General features: G+C 41.9%; 1 protein-coding gene across 5 annotated transcripts in view; it reads right to left on the bottom strand.

Moving 5' to 3' along the window:
• Positions 1-12,548, bottom strand: part of LOC122876758 (protein mono-ADP-ribosyltransferase PARP14-like) — a 30,962-nt gene that overhangs the window by 6,170 nt on the left and 12,244 nt on the right. For 4 of the 5 annotated variants that reach the window (XM_044197448.1, XM_044197445.1, XM_044197444.1 and 1 more), the window contains exons 7-16: positions 12,108-12,209; positions 9,341-11,516; positions 8,001-8,237; positions 7,613-7,688; positions 5,888-6,124; positions 3,950-4,171; positions 3,624-3,738; positions 2,968-3,117; positions 1,784-1,846; positions 215-400 (exon numbers count right to left, since the gene is read on the bottom strand). In XM_044197448.1, coding sequence (XP_044053383.1) covers positions 215-400; positions 1,784-1,846; positions 2,968-3,117; positions 3,624-3,738; positions 3,950-4,171; positions 5,888-6,124; positions 7,613-7,688; positions 8,001-8,237; positions 9,341-11,516; positions 12,108-12,209 — 3,564 coding nt within the window. The remainder of the gene's footprint in view (positions 1-214; positions 401-1,783; positions 1,847-2,967; positions 3,118-3,623; positions 3,739-3,949; positions 4,172-5,887; positions 6,125-7,612; positions 7,689-8,000; positions 8,238-9,340; positions 11,517-12,107; positions 12,210-12,548) is intronic. The other variant, XM_044197446.1, reaches the window with a different exon arrangement.

Here is a 12,548-nt window from a genome sequence, read left to right on the forward strand (position 1 = left end):
TCCAAACATGTCTGCACAGCGAACCAGGGAAATGACAGGAATGACTAAATGAACAAATAAACAGGAAGCATGAGATGTTTTGAGAGAAACCAGAGACTTCAAGTCTAATTTCAGGCCATTCAGGAGAAGAGGTCTCTTTAAAATGAAACAAAGCATCTTTGTCAGATTTAAATAATAACCGTGGCGTATATATATAGTTTTTGTTTGCACAGACCTGTTCCCAGGGCTGGGAAGGAGACGGAGCTGAACTTGTTCTCCTCGCAGACCTTCAGCACTGAGTAAACCAGGTCCTTGATGTTTGCAGGATTGTTCTGGCCGACGATGTGGATGATGTTGCTGCTGGGCAGCTGTCCGGCCGACGTCATGATCATCGGACGAGGTTGGTAACCCGGAGAACTCACTACAGAGAGGAACCAAACAACACTCATGTCACAGTCTGGTAAAACACACTCGAGATATGTAGCTAATAAAGTCGGTGGACTTGCAATTGACAGATCAACAAGACTGAGAGTCTGCAGCCATGCTAGCAGCTCTGTGAGGCTGTGCTTTTAGCTAAATGCTAACATCGGCATGCTAACATCCCCACGATGACAATGCTAACATGCTGATGTTTAGCAGATATAATGTTTACCATGTACACCACCTTTGTTTAGCATGTTAACATGCTAACATTAGCTAATTAGCACTAAAGGGAGCATATCTATGTTCCCAGGATCCTAGCCCCCCCAACCCTAACCCTAGAACTGGGGAACATAGGACCCTTTGTCATGTTCCCCATTATATGCCATATAAATCTGGGGAACATAGGAATGACCCTGCACTGAACACAAAGTACAACTGAGGCTGACGCGAATGTCATTTTGCATTTAATCATAAATCAAAGCACTGGAATATTTTAAATGACCTGATGATGGCGCTAGATGAAAAGTCAGAGGATCAGATTTGAATGTCTGAACCAAATTTCATGACAATCTAATATTAATATAAAGAGATATTTCAATAAAAACCTAAAATGTCAACCTCATGCTGGGGCTAGAGGAAAAGCCAGATGATCAGTTGGGTTCATCCTCTGGGAAACATGAATGTATGTACAAAATGTTGTGCCAATTCATCAAGTAGGTGATATTTCACAAGCTAAGTGAAAACATTGACTTATGTCGTGGCGCTAGATGAAAAGTCACGTGCCAAAAAAAGAATGGTGCAGCAGAGGTGGAGCTTGACTTTTAGTCCCTAGTATGGGCGAAGCTCCAATAACACAGGATCCTACATTTCCCATAATGCAACCAATAGAATCTTTTCACTAGACTCCACAAGTGATGTGACGTGAGTCATTTTCTCAGACTTGACAGAGCTTCTGCAGAGCCACGGGACATTATAGAGCTGTTTTTGCATGCTGCCATTAACAGCTAGCTACCATGCAAGGTGCTGGCCAACCATCAGGAGCAATATGAGGTTCAGTACCTCCTGAGCCACAGCCGCCCACATCCGGCTTCACCACTCCAGGTGGTGTCGATAGAGCTCATCTGATAGGGATGTGGGGGTACGTCTGATTAAAACGGTTGGGAAACACTGAATGAGACAACCATAAATGATTTTATGCTTGTATAAATTCTCTGAAATGAGAATTTATATAGCCTTTGCATTGCTTTGCATTAACTTGAGTATTCCTGCTTTTTGGTCACGTTGTTCAAGTCATCCCCCTCCCTCAGCAAGGAATCAAACCCTCAGCTGCTCCAGACGAAACAGTGCGTGGATAAATAAAGGTTTAATTCTAGCTACATACCGATCCGTGAGCACTCCCGCTCAACTGTTAATCCAGCGCTGTCTAAGATCGCCTTGGACACTCCTGAGATGTGATGAGAAGAGAGCAACAGGTCTCACAAAAGATGCTGCTATAAGTCAGAAGTTACATATGAACCACAATAAAGAAACACAAATGTATTATTTCAAAATACTAATGACAGACGCTGTTGCTAGGAGGACAGACAACCCTAACAAATTAAACAAATCAGTGTTTAGACTGAGTCACCTTCCAGGCAGCCATTGGTTTCAATAAACTTCGATGAAAATCAGTCTGCAGAGACTCGAAGAAACGTCCCGTGCTTTGTTTTTTATTTGTGGTCAGTGTAATGTCATCGCTGTGTGAAAATTCGAGTTTTAAAGTGAGACTATGTAACTTCTGCTAAACAGCAGCCACCAGTGGTACAGGATCATTTTGAATAAAATTTAATTTGCCTTAATTTTCGATGATTCTCTTGAGTCAGTTGCATTAAGACATTATGTTTATCCGAGACATGTTAAAACTGTAACAGGAGCGCGAGTAGAGAAAAGTCAAAGACAGCAAACTAACTGATGTCAGTGACACTGTACCGATGCTAACGCTAGCCACCATAAGGTACTGGTCCAGAACAGCCACAACAAGTAAGTCTGTAGCAGTAAAACCCCTGAGTGTACTGAATTCAGCAACGGTGCATTTTATTGCTTCATAAGAGTAAGATTGTGTTTTTTCATCTTACAAAAGTTACAGGAAAAAAGTATGATAATTTGGATTTTATTTTTTATATAGTTTTTAATAAAATAAGGACTTTCACTTTGGCCTCTGAGTAACTGAAGATGAGTATTAAATATCAATTCATCAATATTTAAAATTACCATAATTTGCAGACCTTGCGGTATATTCAAAAGTCCCCACTGCATTACCACGGTGAAAAGGTAACATGAGAGTCGACATGATGTTGACTGATGCATTATTTCTGCAGCAAGTTTCGAGTTTATGCAAGTCAGTTTTTATGAAATGAACTGAAAACAATGGCTGCCTGGAAAGAAGGAAAAATACACTGAAATTTAAAAAAACGACTGTCATTTGGAAAAGAGTCATCAGTGATTTTTTAATTTTTTTTTTAAACCTCATTGTGATCTCCACTTCTAGACAGACAGAGTTGCAGCGCTGCCAGGAGGGACAGTCACCTGATTTAAGGGTGAAGTTCGAATTGGAGGAGTTGATGATGACATCACTGGCCTCCTTGGTGATGTCTCCAGACGACACCTCAAGGGTGAGCTGACCCATCTGCATCCGATACACACCGAGGGAGGGGGACGATACCTGACCGAAGGAGGCTGACACACACACACACACACACACACACACACACACACACACACAGCTCATCTTAGGCTTTAAAGAAAACCAGATTTTTGACCAGAACTAGACTCAAACACTGGAAAAAGTGTAGTGAGAGTAAAAATCTCAGTTTGCTTGAAGGGCAGAGAGTTGGCAGGTTTTCAGAGCAACCAAACACCAGCTGAATTCATTGGTTAAAAGGTGAACAAAAGTAATCAATTATCTCTTGTAGCGTTTGGTCGGACTCCAAATGTGAAGATTTGTAGCTCTCCATGGCACATGGTTTGAGGCTCAAAACATCGATTCAACTCACCGTTCTGTCTCTGAAATCATCAAATCAGTTACATTCAGTGGTTGACGTCTAAAACAATCACTAATATGACCCTTCGCGTTCTCAAATCTCTATTTACAGATTACTTCTGCTTGATTTGTGTTCTCTCAATAGTTTTGTTGTTCATTAAAATCCACATAAAGAGAAATGTTTAAATGAAAGGCTTCTTACCCGAGGGCTGTTGCGATTGGCTGACTGATTGCCCAACTGGTGGCTCGTTAAATTCCTGTGCTTCATGTTGGATGTTCCTCTGACCAGTCTGACCTTTGAACTCCCTGGTGAAACACTGACAAACAGGATGTTGGCACGTTATGTTAATGCATATTGCAGGTTTAAGCTTTGGTAACTCACTCCGCCACAATTCAAATCTCGGCAGTGAAAGCAGCAGAATCAACGGCCAGTATTTGTATGTACAGTATGCACTTTGTGTTATTCTTTGATCGTCTCGTCAGATAATTAAGACTTGTGATTTTAGGTTGTTCTGATTTGAAACTCACATCCACAGTTTGGCTGTCGCTCGGGTGAACGACGATGACCACCTCTCTCAGATGGCGAGGACAGGCCCTGCGGCTGTATGAGTGGATCTCCTTCAGCAGGACTCTGGACACCACGTTTTTGGGGAAGCCCAGGTTTCCCGTACCGATGGCCGGGAAGGACAGCGACGTCATCTGACGCTTCTCAGCCTCATCCAGACAGTATCTGATGATGCTTATCAACTCCTGAGACATAAAGAAGACACACAGAGAACAAGTAAGACTGGACTACAAAGACTGTGGGGTTAAACGAGCTGCTGTACAGGGTGTGAAATACAGTAAGTAGTGTAAACTCATACATGGAGGTGGCAGGAGCCTATTAGGTTCAATAAATAGACCTTTGACTGGAAGGTTGTTGGTTGAAATTCCCCTGAACTAATCACATGCTCTGGAGCAGCGGTGGGATGTAACTACTGAAGTGCTGTACGTGTAGGGCCACTTTCATGCTGCTTTCTACTTTACTCCACTACATTTATCTGACGGCTTTAGTTACTTTAAAGATTCATATTTTAAAAACAAAACATATGACGAGTTTAAACAATATGATGCACTGTTACAGATTAAACTACACAAAAGTATATAAATGAGTTCAAATTAGCTCCATCTCAACCAGCTAACACAGTAAAATGCTACTTACACATTAAAGCATCAGTAATAATAATCCAGAAATATAACATTCAACACTTGGGGGGCATTTTTCTGAATTATGAGTACTTTTACTGTTGATACTTCAAGTACATTTTCCTAATAATACTGTTAATAAGTGCCGTTTTCAATGCAGGACTTTTACTAATGATGGAGTATTTTTTTAAACTGCAGTATTGCTACTTTTACATAAGTAAAGAATCACAATACTTCACATGCTCTGGAGGAGGACATGTGTTTATTAATGTAGGTGTAGTTACTGATGCTGCCACTAGGTGTTACTAAGGAGTCATTGTTGTTGTCATTGTAAAGTAGAGGGAGTTATTTCGGGCCTTCCTGAAGTAAAAGACCGCGACAGTTTTCTCTCTTCGTGAAACTCTCCAGTTGAATCATCAGAACAAGAGATGAACAGCTGTGTTAGAGAATATCTGATATTTTGACAAAAAGTTAAAAAGGTACAAGAAACCTGTGGACATAAAAACTTAAAGAGAGAACTACAACTCCCAAGGTGCGTTTCGCTAACAAACATCCAATCACAGAGCTGCAAATTCTGTCGGATTTCTCAGGTACAAAGTTGAAATAATCCGAACTGATGGTCCGAACATAAACCTGCAGTCTGGTTGCATTATCCAGGAGACTGCTGTGTTTCTATGTTAAAGAACATTAAAATAACACTTTGAATTGGGAAATTAAACACATCTGGAACCAGTGTCTGCTCCCACTTTGCAACCCTATACATTAATAAATATACTGTAAATGGAACATGCTGAACACACAGATGGACAGTGCTGCAGGAGTGGTTTGAGAAGCTTGTATGGATGTTTTGATGTTTTCAAATAGAGACGAAGTCCTGACATCACTTCCTGTCTAGTCTCTGTTCCACTAGCTTCTTTAAATCAGTGTAATCTCTCATTCAGCATTTCTGTTAAGGGTCTTTCTGAAAACATGAAGCGTGAAAAAACAAAAACAACAAAAAACTACAGCTCCCCTCAAAATGTACCGGAGCGGCAGTGGGGGTACTTGTCATTGTGAGGTTTTCATAAAATTCAACAACGCTCTCTTTTAAAGTAAATTTTCCAACTTTCTGTTTATAATCTCTGCTGTCTGAAAAGTATTATAAACTAACTGCGAACATAAATTCCTAGGTTTGTCCCACTACTGTACTCACTTGACATTAAGTTTCTCTGGACTTGAAACAAAAGAAAATGTCATAATCACGTGTTGTTTTTTTTTTAATCTTTGAATGAAACCCCTCACCTCCTCTGCCTGGCCGGATCTATTGTCCCAAAAAGGACAAACGGCATGAAAGACCTTCTGACACATGAGGTTGAAGCCGTCGGTGATGACGACGTCCGTGTGCTGCAGCGTTGCCACCCCGGCTTCAGACCTCACAGCTGCCTGCAGGCCGGGCCCGGCCGCCTCCAGGATCGCTTTGGAAACAGCTCCCTGGTTCAGGTTCATGTCCTCTGAGATGGTGTTGACGATGACGGCAGTCTGTGGACCAAGATCGCAGCATCGTACACAAAATTAGGACTACAACTGAAAGGATCGGTTACTTAATTGAATTCTTGTAAGTAATTTCTCTGCTATATTATGCTGATTACAGCTTCAAAATGATCACAGGAGTTTTGTTGTTGACCAAACAGAGTGAGGCACAGACTCATTAAAAGTTTGTGCAGGAAGAAACAAACTATATGACCACAGAATGTCATGCTATGTCTGATAAGGCAGGCTTGGTACTTGGACTTGTAAAAAAATATTTAAATCTCTTTGTTTTGCTCACGTTACCTTGTATGGAAAAACCTTTGAAATGAAGTCATGAACAACACCTGGCTAAGCAAAGATCCACCCATGTTTGCGTACGTGGTGCCTTCATACTACACAGATAACACTGTTGTTGAAATAAAGGAGCCGCTCACATGTGGGAAACAGTGGAAAAATGTCAGATGGTGGTGCAACGACTCCCAAATAGCCAAAGAATTTAAAAGTAATCCTTTGACATTTTTTATTTTACTCAATGTGTGTGACCTTTTTGAAATTTGAAACTGGCAAAAGTGTCACATTGCATCATTTGCTATTAACACAGTTTCTTGCATACTTAGCGTCAAAAACAACTTTTTGTTGAGTGTTGCATAATGAATGCTGTAACTGCAGAAAGCAGGTGAGACAACTAAGGCAAAGGGTTCTCTTTGGTGAAAGCACCAGCTTGGTGACTGGTGTAAATTTGTGTAATTAGCTTAGCAGCTTTTTAATTTTTTTTTTGCATTTTCAGCTGTCCTTCCCATCTGTAATAACATTGTACTCACCAAGTCAATTGCTGAGACGTTACAACAAAAGAAGTCTGACGGGTTAATAATACGAGCAGTCAGACCACCGGACAGGTTAGAAACAGGTTTGACAAACTTATTTGTCGACCATTACAGTTAACAGACCCACTTCCTGCTTCACCTTTGACCTCCTGTACTCACTAGTTGTGTGCACAGTTTCCTGTTCAATGAGAGTTTATTAGCTACATTTCAGATGTGCTCACTTTCGACCAGTTTGACCTCCAAATAAAGTGTTTAGATAATCTGGATGAACTGTTGGTTTGTTTCCAATCTGTCTGATCACCTGACTGCTCGTGTTTCTTCACCCGTCGGACTTCTTCTTTGTGACGTCTCTGTGTTCAGAGGTCTCACATACTTTGAGTACAATGTTATTATAACCAATAGAAATAATGGACAAAACTAGAAAAATAAGATCAAAGTTTAACAACTGGAATGATCTTTTAAGCCAGGGTTACTTGAGTAAGGACTTTGCAGGAACTTGTCAGAGAGTATTACGTATGCCATGTAGTGGATATTTTTATTTTAACAACCACACTTTCATGTCAGAATCATGCAACAACAGTTGAGACACACAAATCCATACAATGCTGCGGTTAATCATATCTGTGTTATTCAAATGAATGCTTTTAAAAGGCATCACAGGGTCAGTACTCACAGTCTGGTCCTGAATGTTTCCCTTCCAGAGAACAATCTTCAGCCCCTCAGCTGTGGTCTGCTCCATCCTCCCGGGCCTACAGCCAATCAAAGAACAGGAGGGACTGATGTCATCACAGTGAGTATGGTCACCATTACTGCGTCCAAAGTATGTTTTTGTTTGTTTTGTTTTTGTTACTCAAAAAGACAAAAAATATTGTGAAAAGGTTAGCGCCTAGTACAGACTTGTAGGATTTGCATTTGGTCTTGAATTTTTCCTGACCCTATGACGGACCAGTATTATAAATATCTCTGACTTAAACAATGTGGTCTTAAATACTTTACTGAACAGCAAAAACTAAATTAAGAAGACAGAAGAAGCTTTATTTTAGAATTAAGAAGAAGCTTACCCTCCATGCCCTCCAGGCTTGGTGTGTCCCCTGGGGCTCTGATCTCCCTTGTTGCTTTGCCAACCTCCCCGAGATCCCGGTCCTGTCCCCCTAGCCCCTCCTTCTTGTCCTCCTCCTCCTTCTTGTCCTCCTCCTCGTCCTCTTCGTCCTCGTCCTCCTCCACCTCCGCCTCGTTCACCAAACCAACGGCCCCTGGGCGACTGGCTCGGACCTCTACCTCGACCCTGCTGATATCTGCTGAAAAGTGAACAATACAGTTCAAACACACAAAATCCAACAACTCCAAGTCTATCTGATTTACGTGTTGAATGTTGTTTATTGAACAGGTTAACAGGTGGAAATAGAAATGTAAAAAGGAGACACTGTGGTTTTAGCAGCAGTAAGCGTTGGATTTATGGGATCAGTGACTGAACGCAGCTTCTCTAAAGTCCTGTCCTTGTAGTTATGTTGTCAGGTTTGTCGTCTGTCCTAACTCTACTGACAATTAAAAGCAGCTGGAATGATTGGTGACTAGCAGTCAGTCAGTCGGTCAAACACCTTGGTCTTGATTAAAATATTCCTATTGGATGGGTTGGTGACTAGCTAACAAGGCTTGTTAGCTAACAAGACACAACATGTAAATCAGACAGCTCTGGAGTTGTTGGACAGCGTATTTTTTGTCTTTTGATGGAGCTAGGCCAGCTGAACCTATCTCTGTTCGACATTTTGGGATTTATTCGCTCTTTGGTAGAGACATGAGAAAATTGAAACCACTTTCATATACTGTAAGGCTACAGCAAGCAGTTGGTCAGCTTAGCTTACTGGAAACAGGCAGAAACAGCTAGCCTGGCTTTGTTTAAAGGCATCAAAACTCTATCAGCACCTCTAAAACTAATTAACATGTTAAATCTTGTTTAATCTGTACAAAAATCTCAATTTGCCATTTTACAGGCGATTATGTGCCCGACTATTTCTTGGCTGAGAGCAGTTACTTCCTGGAGTCTCTGCTGGTTACCTGCCAACTACTCAGAGCCTAGAAATAGTCTGGCACAACCCCCCTGAAAACAGACAACTGATGTTTTTACATTTAACTTCTAGGTGGATTTTGTTACCTTTGGAAAGAGCCAGGCTAGCTGTTTCACCCCTGTTTCCAGTCTTTATGCTAAGCTAAGCTAACCGGCTGCTGGCTGTAGCTTCATATTATCGTTCTGGCATGAGACTGGTATCAATCTCCAACAGACAAGCACATCTCACAGAATTATGAACTATTTCATTAAATATTAACCCATCTCAAAATCCTTGTAGTATGTTCTAATCAACAGTAAAAGTTCATTATAATAAAAATGTTTTCTTCAATTTACCCTGAAGTGCCTTTTCCTTCTGCCTGCTGTGGTACTGTCATAGTAGGTCCAAGGTCAATGAACTCTCTGTTGACTGCTGTAGCCAGGACTCTGACTGTGTTATCATTATTGTCCACCAGGTGAATCTCAGTCAACGATCTCGGACTTCCTGGACTGTCGCAGTACTCTCGCACTGCCTGAGCTATGGTGTCAGCACAGAGGTCAACAGGAAAACCAAACACACCTGAGCTGATCGCTGGCAGCGCAATGTTGGAGCAGTTGACCTTCTCTGCTTGTGTCAGACTTTCTTTAACTGCCAGCTTCAGACGCGACACTGACGTTTTCTTATCATAGTCAAAGAACCGCGGACCGACTGCATGTACGACGTGCTTGCAAGGCAGGTTACACGCACTTGTTACGATGGCGTCACCTGGGCGTAGTTTTCCATTTGTGGAAACGTAGTCGTTGCTGATTTTCTGCAGCTCTGGTCCTGCAGCTTTGAGCAGTGCCAAAGCCAGGCCGCCAATGTGCTGTAATTCCTCATTAGCTGCATTGACCACCGCGTCAACGCTAAAGCTACAGATGTCTGCCTTGCTTACCGAAACCAGAACTCCACTCGCAGTCTGCACTTTGCAATAACAAATGCCATTTTCTTCCTCATAGTTCTCTTCCTCCTCTTCCTCTTGATTTTCTGGACGAAGCACCACCACACAGTTGAAGTCTGTCAATATTGTAGACAGAAACAGGCTTCCTTGAGACTGGAAATACTTCTTAGCTCCAGGCTTGTCCACGATGAAGTTGTCAGTGAAGAGAGCACTGGTCAGTTCCTTAAAGCAGGATTTGGCTTTTTGAACATGAAGACGAGCCCCAGCGATGATGATTTTTGGCCTCTCTTCATCAAAATGGACTGTCACATCATTAGCTTTGGCAATACTGGACCATGCTTGTGATTTTTTCTTGTCAATGAACTGAACAACAGCGCAGGATTCTACCCGAATCGTTTCTTGAACTCGTGAGTAGTTCTCAATGAATTCCTTCAGACTGCGGCTGACCTCTTTCACTGGATTCTGGAAGCCGGCCACCGTTATTTTGTCTCTTCTCTCTGGGTGGATCTGAATGGCCACTGTTTTCTTCTTAAAGGAGTTGTAGGTGTCCAAAAGCTGTTGGGTCAGGCCCACCCACTTGTGAAGTTTCAGAACTTCCTGGTCTTCCACATCCACAGTATGCAGGGCCAAAACCGTCTTCATCTTACTCTCTGCGTCAGCAAGGGCACTGCCAGAACTCCCCAACAGGAAAAGCCCTTTGCTCTCAATGCTGTAGATGGCACTGATGCCTTGGGATGTGAACAAGTGCTGTGACATCTCCATGGGATCCACTGTCTTGAGAAAGTCGAAAAGACCTGGAGGGACATTCATTTGTTTTTTACTCATACCCACATTCCTCTCCAAGATCCACGCCTTAGTCTGGTAAACCTCTGCAGGAAGTCCTGTAATGGTTAACTTCTGGGTGCCTTCATCGTAGGAGAGGTTCATATCAGGGGATATGTTCATTGCAGCTTTCTGCAACCCTTCCTGCTTTAGGATGTAGAACATTGCAGGGGACAAAGTCATTCCCTCAGAGACACCATCTGTCTGCCGTTTAATCTGACTCATGGCTTTAAGAACGATATTCTCCACAGGAGCCCTGATTTGTTTTATATTGTCAGCTCGGCCAGCCACTGTCAAAATCCCCCTGGATGTATCCATCTGCAGGATGGCGTCTTCCCTGACAACCGAACGGACGTCTTTCTCTGCAGCTTTCCATGCAGGTACGTTCGCTGCACATTCAAAGGCCGTGTACTGAGACATTTGCTGACGGAAGGCCTCTAGGGCGGTACTCATCCAATTATCTACTTGTTTTGCAGTGAGACCTTTCTGACTCAAAAAGCTTGGGAGAGGGCTGAGTTTCACATCAGGGTCATTCAAGTCCACACTGCAGAAGTACGGACGCATCTGGTCGTTGATTCTTTTTATCTGTTTCTTCATCAGGAGGAATTTCCAGACAACGTGGTGAACCCTCTCTGTGAAGGGCTCGGGCATCTTCCATGTTGGTCGTTCTTTGCCGTACAAGGAGGTGCCCAGGGACTCGTAGTACGGATACACCTTGATAGTAATGGAGCGCATCACATAGTATTCTTTTGTGCAAATGCTTTCCACAACTGCAGCAAAAAGGGAATAAAAAGGAAAGCTCGGGTAAGTGGTTGTTCTATTTGTAGCTACAAGGCATTTAAATAATACTGAATTTCTTTCCAGGTAATAAGATACACTATATGGCCAAAAGTATGTGGACAGCCTTGTTCTTACATTTGATTGTGGTCTGGGTCTGTTTTTTCCTGGTTTGGTCTAGGCTGACTACTTACAATGAAATGAAATCTTAATGCAACTGTGAGCAGAACTTATCACCCAACACCAATGACCGACCTCACTAATACTCACTAATACTAATACTGGCTGAATGGGAGCAAATCCCTGTAGCCAGGTATCAACATCTGGTGGAAAGCCTGAAACCAGAGGCTGTTATAGGAATTTGGAATCACATGTTATACCATCAAATGTGGGTGAAATGTTCAGGTGTCTGCATACTTTCGGCCAAACAGTGTATTTCTTGTTGTTTGGTCTTAAAGATGTCTCTGAGCTTGCCAGCATCTTTTTTTTTTGCCAACAAACAATTTTTAAATGTGTTTTAAATAAGAACACACTTTAACAAAGAACAGTGGGTAAAACATCAGCAGTAAAGCTAAACGAAAAACCTTTAGGGTCATTGAAAGTGACAATAGCAGCCTCTTCATCTGGGATCATGACGATATTGTCCGGCAGAACCCAGCTCTTCTCGAAATACAAGTCCAACATTTCTGGAAAGGAATCAGAAATAAATAATTTTTAACTATGACAGAATAAATGTTGTTAAAGGATTGAAACACTTTGAATTATTTCCAAAACCTGGATTACTAAAACCAAAAGCTGCACTGAGGGTATAATGTGAAGAAAAGCACAGAATGTGATCATCTTACAACTTGCAGACCAACAACAAGGTGAAACAACTTCAGTGGCAGAAATGTGATAGGAAAGGTCTGGTTTCATGCAAACAACAACTGAATGTGGGTAAAAACAACCACAGTTATTTAAAAGAAAAACTAAAATCTCTGAAACCTTAAAAGGAAAAAGAAACGTATCTCAAAACTCTGTTAATG

The sequence above is a fragment of the Siniperca chuatsi genome, linkage group LG5, assembly GCF_020085105.1.
Source record: "Siniperca chuatsi isolate FFG_IHB_CAS linkage group LG5, ASM2008510v1, whole genome shotgun sequence".
NCBI classification, from domain to species: Eukaryota; Metazoa; Chordata; class Actinopteri; order Centrarchiformes; family Sinipercidae; genus Siniperca; species Siniperca chuatsi.